The following is an 18,702-nucleotide window of genomic DNA, read 5'->3' on the forward strand; positions in this document are numbered from 1 at the left end:
GGTCTCTTTGAGAGTTACAGAAAGCGGCGGGAGGCTGGGAGGCGAAAACCAATCTTTGACGGCAACAACGCTCATGGAAAATTATTTAGATTTAGACTCACGCTATGTCCTCGCTCTTTTTTATTTATTCTTGAATCATGAATAATACCTTTGCAATCAATGAGTTCCTGTTCCCTTTGCATTTGCCTTGACTGAGCCGTGACGAACAGATTGAACCACCGCCCCGACTTGTTGAGAAGATGTAAGTACGCCGCCCATTTACACATTTCCATCCAAGCTCTTAACTGACCTTCCATTGACTGATCCGCCGCGGGGTAGGTGGAATCATGCTGCAAACGAACACCAATCGCCTCATACTCCACGGCTCATTCCGAAGCAAGCTGCAACTCTGGCACCACTCACCCGAAGAAACTTGGCACCTAAAGCGCGGTACTCGCGATAATAGGCACCGGACTCCGAGGCCGTTGTGCTTTCCGCCTTTATCCCTCCGGGATTTCCAGAATACGAAGATGCGCGTCTGCTAGCGTGCATACCGAAAATTAAAGATATGGGCGGGATTAGAGTCAAGGTTTAGGTTACCAAGCTCAAGACGGCAGGTCGATGCAAGGTACGGGATGTGATACGTAGGATTTGGGTGTTGGACGCCCAGTCCAGGTGTGGACCGGCGTTGCTTGGCTTCCAAGGCGAGGTCGCCTCGGGGGTGGAGATGTCGCTGCGACGACTGCCGAAAGAGGATGGGAGACCGGGGTTTCTTCACGCTGGGTGCATGGCGTGTCGTGGTGTCGACATTGTCGATACGAGATCGTCAAGAGGTCCTCTTATGGTATCACGCGAGAGCGGGCATGTTTGCCAACGGCTCTTTCTCATAAATGGCGCTCATCATCCTGCGAGTATGTCATGGAGAGAAGAGGAAGAGCCAGGGACTGACTGGGTCTTCTGAACGATCATTCCGTTTGAGACTTTACATTCGTTTTCTTGACTGACTGACTGACCGACCATGCGTGTCGCGAGTGCCATCATCTCCGTCTTGGCCTTGGCCGGCGCGGGAACAGCCCGAGTATCCCGGCGCGCCGTCGACGAAGATGCTCGTCCTTCCAACGACACGGCCGTCGCGCCCAAGAAGTTCATTGTCGAACTCGAGCAGGTTCGTTTTTTGACTTCCTGCCCACAGAAGAAACCGTTAGACTATCTTAGTAAGAGGAGAGATGCTGATGCGCCTGATAGGGAGCCGACAAGGATGCCGTAGTCCAGCAGCTCCAGGCCAACGACCCGGGCAGCAAGATCCTCAAGGTCTTTGACTCGTCCCTCTTCAACGGCATCGCCGTCGAGTCGGACAGCGAGAACACGGACTCGCTCGAGGCGATCGTGCCCGTCGTCAAGGCATGGCACTCGACGCGCATTCAGCTCGCGCCCGTCGTGGCGGGGGAGTCGTTTAGCGACGATGCGAGGGCGCTCAATTACTCCATCCACTGGATGACGGGCGTGGACAAGCTCCATGAGCAGGGGATCTTTGGAAAGGGCGTCAAGGTTGGCGTTGTTGATACGGGATCGGAGTATACGCATCCTGCTGTGAGTTTATTTTCTTTTCCGCGTCTGTCTGGGGGATGGAGTGGCGAATGAAGAGATCTGATGGGCTAACGTGATGTGAACACTAGCTTGGTGGGTGCTTTGGTGAGGGGTGTAAGGTTGCTGCTGGGTATGACTTTGTTGGCGACGAGAGTGAGTTCATGACGACCAACACGCGTTGAGCTGAGGACAGAAACTGACTTGGGCAGCGAATTGGCCTTACCCCGGAGCAGAGCGTCAACCTGATGAGGACCCCATGGACCAGGCCGGTCACGGAACGCACGTCGCTGGTATCATTGCCGGCAAGAGCTCCGAGTATGTGACGACGTCTCAAGACTAGCTTGGTCAGGGAAAAGAAAGCCTTAGCTAAACGTGTCGAATAGGTTCACCGGAGTTGCCCCTGAAGCCACAATCTACTCATACAAGGTCTTCGGCCCTAATGTGAGTTTCTCAGTCTGGTCCCCCCACCCCTTGGAGACATGCTGACATCGATCCTCAGGAGGGCACAGCAGAGGAAGTCCTAATCGAAGCTTTCCTGCGCGCCTTTGACGACGGCGTCGACATCATCACCGCCTCTGTCGGCTCCACCGGCGGCTGGTCCGACAACGCCTGGGCCCTCGTGGCCTCCCGCATCGTCGAGCAGGGCGTCGTCGTCACCATCGCCGCCGGTAACTCGGGCGACGTGGGACCCTTCTTCCCCAGCAGCGGCGCCGCCGGCAAAGACGTGCTCGCCATCGGCTCCGCCGACGCCTCCATCGTCTCGGCCCGCCAGTTCGCCGGCACCTTCACGCTCGACGGCCAGTCCAACCGCACCATCCTCGGCTACCGTCCCGCCGAGGAGCTCTTCCCCGCCGAGATCGTCGGCTGGCCCATCGTCCCCGTCACGCTCAACATCAGCGTCGAGAACGACGCCTGCTCGCCGCTCCCCGAGGGTCTCAACTTCACAAACACCATCCCGCTCGTGCGCTTCGACGAGGGGTGCCAGGATTACATCCGCCAGCGATGGGTCCAGGAGCGCGGCGCGCGCTTCATGCTCTTCTACCTTACCGACCGGCCCGTCGTCGGCTTCTCGGGCTCCGGCTGGGCGCAGAGCAAATGGGGCCTACTGTCCAAGGACGCGGGCGAGGCCATTGTCAAGACGGTCATCGCCGGCGGCAGCGTCACGGCCGACTTCTCGCTCGACCAAAACAGCAACTACGTCGCCATGTACAACGCCGGCGGCGGGAAGCCGTCGCAGTTCACCTCGTGGGGCGGTACCTTTGACCTCGAGCTCAAGCCCGATGTCACGGCGCCGGGCGGGCGCATCTTTGCTCCGTTCATCGGCCACCGCTACCGCGACCTGTCGGGAACGTCCATGGCCTGCCCGTACGTCGCTGGCGTAGCGGCGCTATATATCGGCGCGCGCGGCGGGCGCTCCGTACACGGCGCGGGCTTCGCTAAAGCGCTGCACGCGCGCATCGTCGCCTCCGGCCGCGCGATCCCGTGGTCCGACGGCACGACGAAGGATTTCGGGTTCTGGGCGCCGCCGATCCAGGTCGGTAGCGGGTTGATCGACGCCGTCTCAGTGTTGAACGCCACGTCGCAGTTGTCTGGGGAGACCAAATTTGCGTTGAACGACACGCATCATTTCTCGCGGTACCATCAGGTCGATGTGACGAATACCGGCCCCACGGAGCTCGAGTATATCTTTACGGTGCAGAATGCCGCTGGATTCGAGGCGTATTGGACTGCTGAGGCTGCTGATGCGGGGATTTCTGCTGTGCCGCGCATCAAGGATCTTGTTGAGATTGAGCCGGTTAAGATTGGGGCTGTTGTCAGCTTGCCGGCGGGCGGGTTCAAGGTTGGGCCTGGGCAGACCAAGACTGCGAAGTGAGTACTCTCCTGATTCCGTTTTGATATGTTGATGACTGGCCCGAAGGATTCTCTGGGCGGTCGCTCCATGGGAACCGCAATGATGGCAGACGGCTAACACTAAGACTTCAGATTCTCCTTTGACATTCCTCAAGGTCTCAACGCTTCGAGACTTCCTGTCTTCAGCGGCAAGATTCTCATTGGATCGAGCGCCGGCGATGTGCTCTCGGTGCCCTACTATGGTAGGCCTTGGTCGCCTCTTCGCGTGAAGCTTTTACTGACAAATTCCCCAAAGGTGTCGGCGGCAGCATCAAGCATGACATTGCTGACATGTTTTACACCTCCTACGGATACCCTCGTGTCTCGTCTGGTGTTAACCGGACCGCTCTCTCTGAGAAGTCTAGGTACGGTTTCCAAGTATACAAGTGAAGGGAGACAACAGACTTACACCCATCAACAGCTTCACCTTTGATCTCTCCCTCGCCAAGCAAGACTTTGTCAGGCTCCAAGTCGCTCTGACCTGGGGCTCTCGCCAGGTTCGCTGGGATGTAAGCAATTACTCTTTCTCCTCTCAAAGAACCGAGGAATACTAATTCCTGTCTTCTCTGCAGGTCTACGAACCCACCTACCAAGAGCGTGAGTGGGTATACCCTCCCGTCGTCGGCGAGAACAAGTACGTCGGCTCCGTCGCCAGCTTCGACGTCTACAACAGCGTCAACTACCCCGTCTTCGATCCGGCCACCGACAGCGTGAATAACACCTTCTCGTACCCTCTCCAGGACCAGTCTCGTGATTCGCCCTACGAGTCGTGGTGGCTTGGTAAGCTGGCGGATGGGAGCCAGATTAAGCCTGGAAAGTACAAGTCAGTCATTCCTCACCTGGATTTCATACCATCTATGTGGCCACGTAGGCTAACACCCACGAACTAGATGGCGTATCGCGGCTTTGAAGGCCTTTGGTAACCCCAAGGCGTCGGATAACTGGGAGATTTTCGAGACGCCTGTGATTGAGGTCCTTCCGCTTGCCGGAAGCAATGCCACCGCTTTCCGGCGTTGAAAACTCTACTACGATCTAATGTAATATCGCTCTCCAATCCCTGTAAATTCACGGTAAATCCAAACCACTTTTTCGTGCACCCCAAGTGCTCCAAATGTAGTCCCATCAGCCTCAAGTGTATCATCATTCCATCGCAACCAACTCATCACCAGCCGCACTTGGCTTGCCCGCATCAGCGTCCTTACCTATCTCCTTACCAAAGATACTCTTCTCGTCAAAGAAATTTACCTCCTGCTCGAGGGCAGCCTTTGCGAGCCGGTCCGCCTCCTTATTCTCCTTCTTCGGCACCTGCCAAAACTCCACCGCCACGCCCGCCTGGCCCAGCGACATCATGGTGAGCATCAGATTATCCCACAGATCTTCGTTCTTGACCTTTTCGCCCTTTGTGTTCTTCCACCCGTTGGCGAGCCACTTCTTCATGTGCGGCGGCTCGCCGTTCCTGCCGCCCGCGACACCCTCGACGAGATACGCCGAGTCGCTCTTGACGACGACGTGGTGCAACTTGAATGACGGCTGTGACCGCCGCGACAGCGACCGCATGGTGGGCAGTCCCTTGGTGGCAATCGTCGTCGCCTCCATCAAGCCCACAATGGCGGCGTAGAGGTCCGCGCGCTGCTGCGTGTGCTGCGGGCGGTCGCGGCCGTCGCTGCCGTCCGTGTCCTTCATGACGTGGCCCCGGTCTTTGGCGTCGGGGATGCGGCAGGCGCGGTTGAGCGGGTTGCCGGGGCCGAGGTGGACGCCGACGGCGGACTTGGTGGGCGGTTGATCGGGACTGTTCTGGGGCGGGCAGACGCCGTGGACGGCGATGACGAGGGAGTCAGTGTGGTGGGAGAGAGCCGCCGCGGGCTTGTCGTCGTCGTCTCCGAATTGGATGGTGCGGACCGTGATGTTGGTGTTGGCGAGGGTGGTCCGGGTGAGGGCGTTGTGGCAGCGTACGTGGACGAGGTTGAGGGGCCCGTGGGAGCCGGGGAGCTCTAGGTCGGTTGGGTTCTCGCCGTAGAGATCTGTGTGGTCGTGGGGGAAGCGGCGGACGACGTAGCCGTCCGAGTTTGGCTCGACGAGGAGGCCGACGGGGTGGTTGGCGTGAGGGTCGTGACGAACCATTTTGGCGGGGTCGTGAATGGCGGTGAATTCGTGTCGTGAACGAGGTCAGGGATCTCTGTCGGTGAGGTTGATGATCCGTCTTGAATGTTTGAGCGGTCCACAGTTATGAGATGATAAAAGTGACAGGTGAGAAGGATGAGATGGATGAGAATGAGAGTGGCAAGCGTGAGAATGGAGTGAAGTGGAGATGCAGCGTTCCATCAAAACTGCACTGGCGTTCCCACTTTTCCCCGGTCCGCTTTCTTCTGTCTCTCGACTAAATGTCAGACTAATGAAATGTCCAGTGCTACCAGAATCGGATATTCAATGAGCTGTGAATCATTCTCGAGTTTCCCAAGTATGTAGTCGGATTATCGCCCGTATTCCACTTTGCCTGAGGTGGAAGATGAGAAGACGGCACCGGAGAGGTCTTGCCGGACCCGGCAGACAGATAGTGGGTTCCGGATGCCGACCGGGCCCGCTTTCACGCCGAGTTGCACAATACTTCGTTCACAGGTCCAGGACCACGAGTGCCTTTGCAGGAAGGCGAATATGTAGAAATAGCGCACGCCTCCACTTGTCAAGTTAGATCTGGCTGCAATGGCTTACGTTTGACAGCCCCCAAACCTACCAAGAATATCGTGACCTTCCATCACCAAATGCAGGCGTTTGATGGATGCTCATCAGTATTCAGGACTCGCTTTACGATCTCGGTTCAGGGAGAAATACGCGAACAAAGTAGAATATCCACTTCTCACGCCGAATTAAAAGGCTAGTGTATTAATGTAGTCATGAGTGTATGCATCTTTTCAAGTGAAAGGGGGATGGGATCTCGGTCATGCCCAGTGATTCTGTAGTTTTTGATAATGCTTGATTGCTGACTCTACTTCTATGCGCACCCAGTTTCCCCATGCTGTACCATAAACCATGCTTTCTCATACTCGTTGAAGTCAAAATTACTCAGGGCTTCCTTCGATTGCCCAGCAGGACCGACGTGCCCGTAACGATGTTCAGTCTTCTAGTGACGTCTTCGAGGGAATCGGAAAACCTTGCCCACACCCTTGCCCTCGGCCTCGGAGCGTTCAAAGACATTCGATCTTCAAATACTCTATAATACCATCACTGTTTGCGCATTTCGGGCAGTAGCTGGGATCGCTATCGGGTTCTTGGTAGGCATCAAGATAAAGCTCATGGTTGAGACAGTAAGTCCTGCCCGGCTCGGCCTTGTCGACGAAGCCGATGATCAAAGTACCTGCTCTTCCAACTTCTTGATCACGGCTCTGGCCTCCTCAAGCTCGGTCTTGATACGTTCGTGCTCTTCCCTCAGCTGGCCGAGTTCGTTGGCGAGGTTGATCCTCGCCGCGCTCTCCCTCTTCCACCATTCTCTGGCGATAGCAGGCCGACACTGGCGATTTTCCATCCGCTTCTGAAAGAGCAAGAAGTCGAGCTCCAGTCTGTCGTGCCTGCGTCTGAGCTCTGCGGTCTCGGCGTTCACTCTGCCCGGGGTTTCTGCGCGCCGAAGGCCTTCCGCGGCGTTAGGTGCCTGTGCGCCTGAGGAGTTACGGACGGCAGTGCTCTCGCCTCCTGTGAAGGAGCGCATCAGTGTTTCGAATTTTGACTGCGATTTCTTGATGGAGTCCAAGACTTGAGGGGCGGTCTGGAATGGCTGAATTGGCTGCGGCTGCGGCTTTGCGGTAGACATGGCACCTTGGCTGGAGGACGCGGTTTATGCTTCTGCAGTTGGCGGAGGATGGAATGTAGCTCGATTTGGGAAGAGGTATTCTGGACCTCTAATAGTCCAGTGGGAGTCTTAAGTACCCATCCCGAAGGTATGGGTCGAGTGCCCACTCTTCCTCGACGGCGAAATATGGCATTGAGATCCATCTTGGTGTCGCTGGATGATGACTGGCTGCATTGAACGTTGGAGAACGAAAATTTCAAGGGGCATTGTCGATATTATAACAGTATACAAAGCCAGGTCTCATCGATTTCGTGAATCCAAATGCTCATGGGAGATTCGTCCACTACATTCCGCGAGATGGAAGCAAGAAACCCGGCCCCTTTGAGGAGTGCATTCAGAACCTCAGGATGACCAGCCTTCAAACAAAGAAACGCTACATTCTAAAAGATATGCATGGTTAAAAAATAAGAGAAATCCTAAATCTTACCTTGGATGGATTTCAATCCCCTTGTTGTCTTGAGGCATCAGCCTTTAACGTATACAGAGCATGACAGAAGCCACCGTTCCGTAGATAAGTGGACGAGTTTCAGAAGCGGAGACAAATGAAACTCTTTGAGGCAGGCTACGATTTATTTGAAATATGATCTGAAGGTCACAGGTTTTCGTTTGCCTACTAAGTACCTACCTAGACAGCTTCGGGAAACGAATGGATCTTGCTCCAATGCTCCGTATGTGTGCTCTAATCTGGCCCCGTAGTTTCAATGATATGCAAGACCGTATCCTAGAATATGGCAATCCATTATTTGGGTTGACTAGAGGCAACTCCGCCCATCTTTACTTTCCTCGGTTCCGATGGCGTGTAAACAGTCCCGGAGGGCTCCGGGAACGAAGCCCCACACACCGGCGCCGACTTGCATACTCTTGCCGTGCCGAGTCCGTGCACCCGGGCGGAACGCACTTGTCCCCACAGCTAGAGAGCCAAAACATCCGACAGGGGTCTTTGTCGGCCAAAGGGCGAACCCTTAATCCGTCGCAATCGCGCATCGCCAAAATTTCGGGCCCCTACCAAGCTCTCCATTGCACCACCCAGCCCAACCCGCAGCCTCTCACCAAGGCGTATCCACGACACCAACCAGCCGACGAAAGCAACAAGCGAAACACGAGAAGGGGCCAATTGACCCAAGACCAAGTCCAGCCTCAGCGCAAACCCCGACCGCACACCCAAGAATCCCCCCCCCGAGCTCGGGCAATAGAGCCGACAACCAAAGCCCGCCCATCATGAGACCCTCACCCGTCCTCCAGGTGCTCAAGTACAGGCACCTGAAGCTGACGACCAAGGACGTCAATAAGGGCTTCTACAAGGGAAACCGGACGGGCGCCATGGGTCGCCACACAAAGTACGGAGGCTACGTGATTGAGTGGCACAAGGTGCGGACGTACGTCGTGCCGGAGGGCTTGAAGGATTTCAAGGTAAGGAGACAGTTGCGCGCGGAACGCGAAAGGGGAAGGAGGAGGATGCCGGCCGCGTCGAGTCGTTGAATGCTGACGTGTTGTGTGTATGTAGCTCACGCCGTTCGTCTCCGAGGCTGTGCGGCCCCTGAGGGGATCGTACCCCACGAAAGAAGGTCCCCGCGACCCCAAGCTCTACCTGGAGAACTGGAAGCAGGTGAACGGTGTCGATTAAAGTGGAGATGGAGAGAGAATCCGCATGGCTGGAAGACGAGAGAGAGAGAGAGAGAGAGAGAGAGAGAGAGAGAGAAAATAGGAAAGGGAGACGAGAAGCACAGCATTGAGATCTGCTGCTGCTTGCTGACGGGAAACGGTATCAGGAGAGACAACCCGAGAAACAACCCCCAGAAACAAGGGGCAGGATCACGTTCTCACCCCAAAACAAGAGTGTACAAGAGCTGTATATACCCTCGACGCTGTAACAATATGTAAAGAAAGACAAAATCACATCCAACAAGCATTTTGCGCATATCCACGCGGAGGATGAGGGTTCGCGAAGACCCCAAGTGCGAGAGTATAAGCTTCCCCAAGGGAAACTATGACGATCAAGATTTGCATACACACTATGATTCAAGCTTCTTATATACTTATTCTCATTCATACAGCAAACATGTCACGCAGTCTGCTCCGACCCCCCGTGACCCACAACCTCCTTCCCCTTCCCCTTCGCAAGAGGCAGATCCTCCGCCGCCGTGACAAAGGTATCCAACGGCGGCCTCATACCCTCATTCTCCGTTGGGACTTGGGTACTCGCCTGGGAAGCAGAAATCCCGTTCCCGTTGAGCTCCACTCCGTCAGTCGTCGCGCCTGTATCCGACCGGTTCAGCTGCGGCATGGGACTGATGGGCCGACTGTCGGCGCCCGACATGAGCGTCACCATGCTCGCCGTCTCGGCGTCCTTCTTGCCGAGACTAAATGGCAGCGCGATGCCGTCGAGGAAGGGCCGCTTGCCCGCGACGCCGGTGCCGCCGGGGACGAAATCTGGGCTCAGGTGATTCCCGTCGGCGGCGGCGGCGGCGGCGGCGGCCTGCTCGTTGTGCTTCTCTTGTTCTTTCCTCTTCTCGATGAGGGCTGCTACCGGTGTCGTTGTCGTCTCTTCAACTGCCGTGGTCTGAGACTCTTCCATCTGCGTGGAAGCCGGCGTCTCCTCCTCTTCCGTCTGATGCTCGTCCCGGACGAACCGCCGCTTGCTGCCCGTAGGCGAGCCGAGGGGCGCCGGATCCTGGTGCTCGATGTCCTCAAAGGACCTGGCTCCCTCACCGCCCCTGGGCGAAGTCTGCTGAGACTCCCGAGTTTGCTGCGACGTCCTGCCGGCGGCGGTGGCGGCGACAGCATCAGAGTCGGCCTTCTTTTCTCTTTTTGTCGTCGTCTCGTCGTGCTTGGAGCCCCAAAGCGACCACAGCGCCAGACCGATACTCTTGGTCTTCTTCCTGTCCACCAGCTCATCCGACGCCTTTCGTCGACCGGCCAGCGCCGTGGGCGGCGGCTGCTCGCCGTCGCCGAAATCCATGTACCCGTCCGCCAGGTCCCTGATGATGCTCTTGTGGACCTTGGCTTTCGCGCTCGAGAACTTCTTGTCAAAGGTGGCTTTGGTGTCGAGCCACCGCCTCACGGGCGTGGGCCTGACGACGCCGACCTCCTCCGACTTCATGACGCAGCCGTCCAGCTCGGATTCGGGAGGTAGGTCGGAGACGACGCCGCGCGTGGAGATCTTTTGGCGGATCATGTGCTTCTTGAAGGGCGGCAACGGCATGCCCGCCTTGCCCACCAGCTCGGGAGGTTGCCCCCCGCCGGCGTTGTTCTCCGTCTGGTTCTCCTCTTTATCCGAATCCGAGGTGGAGCTAGAAGAAATCGTGGAAATGTCGTCGTCGTCCAGGATCTCAATCTCCGTCTGCTGCGCCCTCGCCAGCGCCCAGGCGCCAAACTGCGCGACGGCGCGGTACATGTGCTTGGCCGGGCGTGTGAAGCTGAGTGTCGGGGCGACGTGGCAGAGGTCGTCCCAGACCTGGAGCTGCACGTCCGTCGGCTTGTACTGCTTCAGCTGCGCCAGCCCGGCGTCGTCGAGACCCGGCGGCGGGTACTTGGCGGGGTTCGCGCACTTGTGTGCCACGTAGATTTGCTCGTCGCGGAGGACCTCGCCGCCGCCCACCATGATGAGGAGCGGCGGGAGGCCGCCCAGCGTCGGTTGCATTACCGGGCTGACCATGGGATGTGAGAGTAAGGCATTGGTCGTGTACATCTGGAAAGGGCTATTAGTATATCATGTGAGTGGAGGAAGCTCCCCTAAGAAGACTTACTTGGATTTGGTCCTTGACTGTGGTAAGCTTCCCGTCAATGGTGACGGAAAGCTGCAAGGCCGTCTTTGTGGGGTCCGCGTTACCAGAAGAGTCAGAGGTGCCCCCCAGCGTCTCGTTGCCGTCGCCCAGCGCGATGGGCGCTGCCTGCTTCTTCTCGAGAGTGTTAAGCTTCGTGGCGCTCTTCTCCTTGCCCGCTCGCGCCTTAATGGCCTGCTCCCTCATCATCTCCATATCGTCCTCGTTCGGCGGCGGCCAGGCCCGGGATGGTTTGTGGTGGAAGCCGGACGAGGGGATGTAGTCCATCTGGTTATCTCCCGAGACGCTGGGGAACGAGTGCGTGAGGTCGACCCAGGGGCTGATGAGGACGGCGCCCGCGGGTAGGGGAATACCGCGGTCTCGCAGGATACACAGCATCGAGAGCACCATACCGCCGCCGGCCGAGTCGCCGGCCAGGACGATCGTGGTCGGGTCCTGGACGGTGAGGAGATAGAGGTAAGCGGCGAGACAGTCCTGGAGGCCGCAAGGGAAAGGGAACTGCGGCGCGAGGCGGTACCGGGGTGCGAGGACCCTCGCCTTCAGCTTGCGGGCGTGCCGCTGCATCTGGTAACGGTGCTCGTCGACGCTGCCGAAGAAGTAGGCGCCGCCGTGGACGTAGAGCATCACCCTCTTCGTCGCGCCGCCGTTCTTCTTGCGCTCGTGGTAGTCGGCGCGCATCTCGATCCACTCGGCCTTGAGGGGGCTCTGCGGCTTCCGCCACTTCCACCATTTGCAACCCCCTACGGCCCGTACGCCTCGGGGTCCCAGTTGGGCCTCGATCAGGCCGGCCGACTTCTCGAGCTCGGTCTCGGGGATCTCGACGTCTTCGACTTTGACCCATTGCGGGTGCGGGACCCATTGGGCTGTAAAGGCTTGGAGCTCCTCGACGGTGTGGTGGGAAGCGAATTCGAGGAAGGATCGGACGAGGTGCAGGCCTTCATCGTAGGATAAGTGGGAGTTTGGTCCTTGCTTTGAGGCTTTTCGATTGAGGTACTGTTGTGAGATTGAGAATTAGTCAATTGCACTTGCGTACATGGTCATTGAGCTGTAGCTATCGCGGTAGGGGTTGCATTGCGTATTCTGTGACGAAATAAATCCGGGGCAAGCTGGATTCAGGGACGACCTGACGCGGTTTGTGTATAGGGGATTCGGGAGAGACTCACATGTGAAAAGAGGGTGGATACGACGGTTGGCGTGACCGCCAATGACACCGACGTGGTGTTCAGCTTCAACGGATTCATGATTTCTCTCTCGTGTTCAGTCCAGTCCAGTCCAGCCCGGCCCTCAGATCAGAAACTGAAGGGAGCAACAGAATCTTCCTCCCCTTGGACGGTGGCGGGGGATCTCTTGGCTTTTGAAAGCTTCCTCCCCCTTTGACGAGTTGGTGGACGATCCTATATTGTTTGTGGAACAGACCATCATGTTCGCTTCGAGGGAGCCCGGAGCGGGAAGCACAGAAGAAGGCCGCAACCCTGAAACTTCCACACCCCAGAAGGCTAGAGCTCACTACCGGAATAGGGGACCGATGACATCACTTGCAGCGCCCAAGTGGATGAGCCAATGTCCGCTGGGCCTGGTCAACCGGCCGTAGCTTCATCGCCAGCTGCCGGGATCATGAATAATGAGCTGGTCTGGCTGCCAAGATATGCAGTGCTCTCTCAAGATGAGTTATTGAGATTTAAGCGACATTTCAGACGTAGGCAATTGAGCAGCTTGCACGTGAGGTCAGGTAACGGGGAAGCTCAGGTTCCTTTTCAGGTGTTTTCAGCTGCCCTGCCCGTACGGGGCCCTGGCACACGCCTGGCACACGCCTGGCTAGACCCGAAAGCGGGACCGGGATAGGGTGGGTGGCCGTGGAAAACCCCACACAGCACAACCGACAGTGCAAATCGTCGCATGCACTATCCACCATACAGGGGAAGCGGGAAAAAAATTGTGATCTGGAAATTTGGCAACGAAAACTGTCACCGCACCCCGAGCCAGAATCTGCCCCTCCATAACTTTTTTGATACCCCGCGAAATAGCAGCATCACCAAACAATGGCGACCACCGCCCCCATCACGGCAGGCAAGTTCACGATCTAAACACGCTGATGCCCAACATCTCTACAACATTGAAAATCCTAACACCCGAAAATGTAGAGGCCTGCCAGTCAACCTTTGAACAAGCCGTCGCCCTCTCCCTCCACATGTGGCCCGCCCTCACCCTCGCCGTCCAAAACCACTGGGGCGGCCCCGACTCCGCCGACAAACGAGACTGGTTCGCCGGCGCCGTCGCCGACATCTTCCCAACTTTCACAAAAATCACGGCCGCAGGCCAGGCAATGCCCGCCACGGCCGCCGCCGCCGCAGAGGAGCCCGACACGGGTTACGTCGAGACCATGCTGCTGCAGGTCATGCTCGACGAGTTCGAGGTCAACGTCGACGATGAGACGGGCTACGACGTCGCCGAGCAGATTGTCAAGCTGCGCGCCGAGTGCGCCAAGGGAAACTTTGCCGCCGTCGACGAGCTGCGCACCAAGTGGGAGAGCCGCAAGGGCGCCAAGGTGGAGGGCTTGTATAAAAAGGTCGAGGCCGGCGACCAGGATACCGATTGGGAGGACGACGACAGCGAAGACGACGACGAGGATGATGTCGAGATGGACGATGCGCCTCAGCTTGTGCGTGCGCCAAAGGAGAAGCAGGAGCCCGAGGTCGACGAAGACGGTTTCACCACGGTCACCAAGAAGAAGAGATAAAGGATTTTGTCATATGAGCAAAAAAGAAAAGAAGCGAAGACAGAGAGAGAGAGAAGAAATACCCCCTCCACCACCGCGACTTTGGTTTCTCCAAACAGCAAATGCTTCACAAAGGAGCCCCGCGTGGCTGATGTACAAATGTCCGCATAATTAAGAGCTTGCCATTCGAGCCAGAGAGAGAAAAAACAATCCAAAAAACCCATCCCAAATTCAACGCCAGTCAGCAAAATGTAGACGCTCATACTACTACTCCCAGTCATCGTCACTATCGTCGGCCTTGCGGGAGTCCTTGGGGCTGTTGGGGGCTTGGCTGGGGACGCCAGAGGTGGCACCGACAACGTCGTAGCTGGTGTCACTGTCGGCCTGGGATTTTTCGTCGTTGGACTTGCGTGACTCGGCAGGCTTCAGGGTGGAGGAGGTTTGGGCGGGAGGCTGGATGGTAGTGGAAGACTCGGCTGATGGCGGGCGGGCTTGTGTCTTCTCAGTCTTGGGAGCAGCGCCAGCAGCAGGGGTGGGAGTGGCGGCAGCGGCGGTAGCAGGAGCAGGGGCAGTAGTTGTGGTGGCCTCATCATCGGAGTCGTCATCCCAGCCGACTTCGTCCTCGGCAGAAGCAGCTGTATCTAGTTAGCAAACAGTTGGGGCAATCTAAGATATCCTTCACTCACCCTTGAGCAAATCGCGTCTTCGGGTCTCGGCAGCCTCCAGACCATGTCTGAGGAAGTAGTATCTTTTCCAGAACTCAGCATAGGGAACCTGGTCGGGCACGAGCTTCTCCATCGTCGTTCGCAGTTCGGGGTACTTGTTCAAGTCGTCGCTAATCTCTGCCGTCTTCTTTTCCGCGTCAAACGTCTTGGCCCAGGTCGCGAATTCCTCCGTGGCAGGGTCCTTTGCGAAGCTCTCGGTGCTCGTGTGGATGACGTGCAACTGGGCGTCTTGCCTCGAGGTGTGGATGACCCGCTTGCCCTGCGCGTCCTTGCTCTCGAACATGACGGCGCCGCCCTGGCTGTTGGCGTCGGTAGGCGGCGCGATGCTGACGGCCTCCTTTAGGAAGTTGCTGATATTGGTGCCGAAGCGGAGCAGAGCCTCGTCGGCGGCGTCCTCGGCCTTTTGCAAGTCCTTGAGCCGCTTGGCTGCCTCGGAGCGAAGCCTGGTGAGGTAGTTCTCGGAGCTGCTCATGGCGTCGTCGGAAGCTGCCAAGTCTCTGGTCTTTGTGGGCGTCGTCTGGCTGTCGGTCTCCTTGCTCCTGTCTCCGGAAGACTCATCTTGCGTCGTCGTGTTGACGGTGAGGGATCTCGTTCGGTTGATTATGGAGCTGAAGCCCTTGGATGCGTCCTGACCGAGCTCCGTCACCTCCTTGGAGGCTTCCTTGTAGACTTCTTGTCCCTAGCATCACCGGGTTAGCCGGCTCATTCCTGGATTCCCTTGGAGCTCTTATATGGTGTATCGCCTCACCTGCTTCACGGCACTTCCCAAGAAGCCACCGATGCGCATGCCCCAAGGACTGGACGAGATGGCCTTGTACGCCTCCTGCAAGTCATCGTTCAAAGATGACTGCGGCTGGTCGGATTTGGTGTCCTTGGCGTCGCCATTCTTCTTATCGGCATCCTTGGGGAGCGAGTTCTCCTGGATGTGATCGTACGCCAGATCCATGGCAAGGGCGGCAGAATCCAAGCTCCTTAGAGTTGACGACGCTGGTGGTGTTTATTTGGGTGGCCTTTCGGGGGAAAAGCCTATCGCGAGGCTAAAGCTGTGGTCTTTTCGTGTGGAGTGGAGTTTGAGGCGAAGTCGTGTGATGTGTAGACAGTTGTGGGCGGGCGAATGATGTCTGGCTTCTGACATGAGGCTGTTCTTTCCCTTCCGTTTCCCCCTGACGGGCGGGGTGGTGGACGGCTGCATGGTGGTCAATGCGGGGAGACAACAGTACGTCCACGTGTGGATCCCGGCGCGGCCACTGCCGGAACCTCTTTCGTTTCTGTGGCCTTTTGCGGTCTTCCATTGCCTTTTGCACCGTGGAAATGCGAGAATCGCTTGCATCAAGGCATTCCATAAAGCATCTCTCGTGTCTCACCCGTGGTGCCGCCGCACCCGGGAGCCAAGTACTTGCAGCGCGCAGCACGACCATACGCAGCCGGCTAACAATCAGCATATAAACGGTAGTTATGGAAACATTTCAAGGCGACCGTCAAGGTCATGGATAAGGCGGGACCTATGTTTCTGCACGAAGGGACCTGAAAGCGAACTTTTTTTGAGTTGTTGGTCCGCCCCTACCTTAACCCCCGCGCCGGGGACGGAATGACCTCAGCGCCAGCGCCTCCCAACCGGGACGTTGCGGTCCCTTTTCCGGGTTGCTCACCATGGAGCATGGAGGGCATGCGTGGGCACGCAACGGAGACGGCTGCGGGGATGGAATCCGGTCCCGTTGGTCTTATCTGGCTCCGTGGCGACTTGCAGCGGCGAGTGAAATACCTTGGGACAATATTCGTCTGATCGAACACTCTGTGCCGCCTCTTTGAATGGCGTGCTCCCAAAAACCCATGTAGTAGTGGCCGTGACAATCTTCCATCGTAGGAGGGATTGGCAGTGTGGCACATTAGATACACGGCAGCTCTTTACATCCGTTCATTAGGCAAGAAGGTACGGCAGGCTCAAGTGATCCCTCGGCGATAGTGTGCAGTTTCGCCGCACCCGCCTGAGCCTCGCGCATCTCGCTCCTTCGTGCCCTCCACTCCGATGTAGTACCTAGGTGGAGGGGGAGGCCAAGCATATTCGCAAAGTCCCGAGACGCGCAGTGTGCAGTGTAAGCTTTTCGGGCGGAGTAGCGTCGGGTCTAGACGCCCTCTTAGGCTGTGGCGATTTATGCAAGGAAAAGAGATGTAAGCAGAACTGACCACTTCTGGTCCCTGGACCAACAGTTTTGCTAAGGACCGCACTGCGATACAACAATAGACAGATATGGAAGGATGCGACGATGTGGGCCGTTTACAAGAGCTGTTGTCTCGTGCTTCTGCCGTAGGAGATGTGCGTTTCCTTTACGGATGTTTATATGTAAATTCCTGTATCTTGTGATAGCAGGGCCGAAACGGTGGGATGGTTGCAGAGACGTGTTCGCAGTGTCATTTGTCATCCCAGCATTGACAGCAGTATTCGTTCTTCTACTTCGTGCAAGTTTTCCCCTTGCTACCCTTGGAGCGGCACGTCCCACGAGATGGGTTGCAAGACGATCTTTTGAATTATCAAATCTAGGCAGCCACTTGTTTGAGCATACGCCCGCTGCATGGGATCTTTTGCGTGAACGGCTAAACAAGGCCAAGACGGTCTCGCGGCGAGCAAAGAATAGAGTTCCAGCCAGTCATCCCTAGTTTCCAAGGGACGGTACCTAAGAAAAGCGTAAAGTAGTGTACCTTTCTTTAGGTGTAGCTGCCAAGCTGGGTCAGAGTAGGGGAAGCGTAAGCCTCGACATGGGCTTCGCCTGTTGCGCCGGACGCACTCGGGGTTTGAACGGGGCTTACAGCGGGATAGCAGACTATCTTGGCAGATGTATCTGAATGACGGATCGACGGCTGTAGAGTCGTAGACGCTACCACGGCTACCTCCGGCGGATATGGACATATGCCGGATTTACAGCGACTGTGCGGCACGAAGCGGCTGCATAGGTAGCAAGCTCCCCAACTGCAGTGAGCACTGGAGCAGAGTCTGACTACGCAGTACGGTGGCAGGCGCGGAGGATGGCCCTGACTCATATCCAGCAGGTCGGGCGCGCCGTTTGAAGAATTGGCAGCCGGGTCTGGTTAGTGTCTTGGACTTTACGGGGAGAGAGGACCCATTTCCCATGGAAGATTGCAGTCGAGGCCAGCAGGCGGAGCTCGCCCTTGGCACTTGGCCGATGACTGAGGTTGTGACCCGCCACTCGCATTGTTACGCAGAAAGTGCTATACCCACGTCATGGGACAGATTGGGCGAATTTGGTATGGGCGAGTTCTGGCTAACTGGTGGCCGTTACGTTGTGGTGAGATACCAGGACGGCCTGGGCTCAGAACCTGCAGACTCGCGATGAAATCGATTGGCAACATCAGATGGGATTTGCTGGACTGAAGTCGGCCCTCGGTTGGATAATGTCCGTCCGTTGGGACCTCCACTGTCTGTGTAAGTCCAATCGTGCTCGCTTCCATCTTACCGGGCGGTCGTTGCCGTAGATATGTGTGTGTGATTGATTCCCCATAGTGATAGGTATAATAAGAGAGTGAGCAAGTTAAGGCCAACGGGGAGGCAGCAAGAAGGATGCGTGGCGAATGTTGTCCTTCTTCTACTCCGTACCTTACTCCGTACCCTGGAACATGGAACAGAACCCCTCGAGGCATCACCAGACTAGCAACCCCTGCAACAGTAGCGCGCGGTGCCGCGATCCCTCTTTCAGGGCGAGGGCAGCTCAGGTGGGCAGGTCCAAAAGACACAGAGTCGGAGTACCTCCGTACCGTGGAAGGGATAGGACCAAATGGAGGGCAAATGGAGGCAGATGGGGGGGAAGAGGAGTAAAAACATGGACAATTGTGCAACAGAAATGGATCTGTCGACGGCTAGATGATGCGAAAACGACACTGGCGGCACAGCTGCGCCCTTCGCCTTATCGGAGGCACCAGGTCTCGGAGCCAATAGATAAGCTTCAATCGACCCAGACTGGCCCCGTCACCCCCCCCCCGCTGGGACCCCCCGACCTCTCCCAGTTCTTAGTGTACATATGTACCTACCTACCTGCCGCAATACCTAGGTAGGCAGTACGTACTGTGGTTTCCGTACCTTCCCCCCCTCGGCCGACCCCCTCCATTTCCCCCCTCCCCTTGGGCCCTTCCTCCATTTGGCGTCCACGACGGCTGACAAATTGACACTGA

The 18,702-nt window shown here is 57.0% G+C and overlaps 8 protein-coding genes across 8 annotated transcripts; 3 read left to right on the top strand and 5 right to left on the bottom strand.

Moving 5' to 3' along the window:
• Positions 1–997: 997 nt before the first annotated feature.
• CCOS01_10725 (subtilase) lies at positions 998–4,473 on the top strand (the record flags this gene model as incomplete). Its single annotated transcript, XM_060458879.1, has 11 exons — positions 998–1,144; positions 1,225–1,569; positions 1,656–1,719; positions 1,776–1,881; positions 1,950–2,007; positions 2,066–3,435; positions 3,550–3,659; positions 3,713–3,821; positions 3,878–3,965; positions 4,029–4,279; positions 4,347–4,473. The coding sequence occupies 11 exons, from the start codon at positions 998–1,000 to the stop codon at positions 4,471–4,473; spliced, it is 2,775 nt and encodes a 924-aa protein (XP_060310681.1).
• Positions 4,474–4,596: 123 nt separating this feature from the next.
• CCOS01_10726 (uncharacterized protein) lies at positions 4,597–5,577 on the bottom strand (the record flags this gene model as incomplete). Its single annotated transcript, XM_060458880.1, has 1 exon — positions 4,597–5,577. The coding sequence occupies one exon, from the start codon at positions 5,575–5,577 to the stop codon at positions 4,597–4,599; it is 981 nt and encodes a 326-aa protein (XP_060310682.1).
• Positions 5,578–6,799: 1,222 nt separating this feature from the next.
• On the bottom strand, positions 6,800–7,258 carry CCOS01_10727 (uncharacterized protein; the record flags this gene model as incomplete). The annotated part of the gene is made up of 1 exon (XM_060458881.1): positions 6,800–7,258. The coding sequence occupies one exon, from the start codon at positions 7,256–7,258 to the stop codon at positions 6,800–6,802; it is 459 nt and encodes a 152-aa protein (XP_060310683.1).
• Positions 7,259–8,515: 1,257 nt separating this feature from the next.
• On the top strand, positions 8,516–8,921 carry CCOS01_10728 (uncharacterized protein; the record flags this gene model as incomplete). Its single annotated transcript, XM_060458882.1, has 2 exons — positions 8,516–8,707; positions 8,802–8,921. 2 exons carry the CDS (start codon positions 8,516–8,518, stop codon positions 8,919–8,921), a joined length of 312 nt encoding a protein of 103 aa, XP_060310684.1.
• A 438-nt stretch (positions 8,922–9,359) lies between these two features.
• CCOS01_10729 (uncharacterized protein) lies at positions 9,360–12,320 on the bottom strand (the record flags this gene model as incomplete). Its single annotated transcript, XM_060458883.1, has 3 exons — positions 9,360–10,985; positions 11,044–12,072; positions 12,243–12,320. The coding sequence occupies 3 exons, from the start codon at positions 12,318–12,320 to the stop codon at positions 9,360–9,362; spliced, it is 2,733 nt and encodes a 910-aa protein (XP_060310685.1).
• Positions 12,321–13,171: 851 nt separating this feature from the next.
• CCOS01_10730 (pre-rRNA-processing protein TSR2) lies at positions 13,172–13,816 on the top strand (the record flags this gene model as incomplete). The annotated part of the gene is made up of 1 exon (XM_060458884.1): positions 13,172–13,816. The coding sequence occupies one exon, from the start codon at positions 13,172–13,174 to the stop codon at positions 13,814–13,816; it is 645 nt and encodes a 214-aa protein (XP_060310686.1).
• Positions 13,817–14,062: 246 nt separating this feature from the next.
• Positions 14,063–15,466, bottom strand: CCOS01_10731 (BSD domain-containing protein; the record flags this gene model as incomplete). Its single annotated transcript, XM_060458885.1, has 3 exons — positions 14,063–14,430; positions 14,482–15,199; positions 15,269–15,466. The coding sequence occupies 3 exons, from the start codon at positions 15,464–15,466 to the stop codon at positions 14,063–14,065; spliced, it is 1,284 nt and encodes a 427-aa protein (XP_060310687.1).
• Positions 15,467–17,223: 1,757 nt separating this feature from the next.
• CCOS01_10732 (uncharacterized protein) lies at positions 17,224–17,985 on the bottom strand (the record flags this gene model as incomplete). The annotated part of the gene is made up of 3 exons (XM_060458886.1): positions 17,224–17,357; positions 17,429–17,513; positions 17,752–17,985. 3 exons carry the CDS (start codon positions 17,983–17,985, stop codon positions 17,224–17,226), a joined length of 453 nt encoding a protein of 150 aa, XP_060310688.1.
• Between the last annotated feature and the right edge of the window lie 717 nt (positions 17,986–18,702).

The sequence above is a fragment of the Colletotrichum costaricense genome (genome assembly GCF_030867565.1).
Source record: "Colletotrichum costaricense strain IMI 309622 chromosome Unknown Scaffold_11.1, whole genome shotgun sequence".
In the NCBI taxonomy this organism is placed as follows: domain Eukaryota; kingdom Fungi; phylum Ascomycota; class Sordariomycetes; order Glomerellales; family Glomerellaceae; genus Colletotrichum; species Colletotrichum costaricense.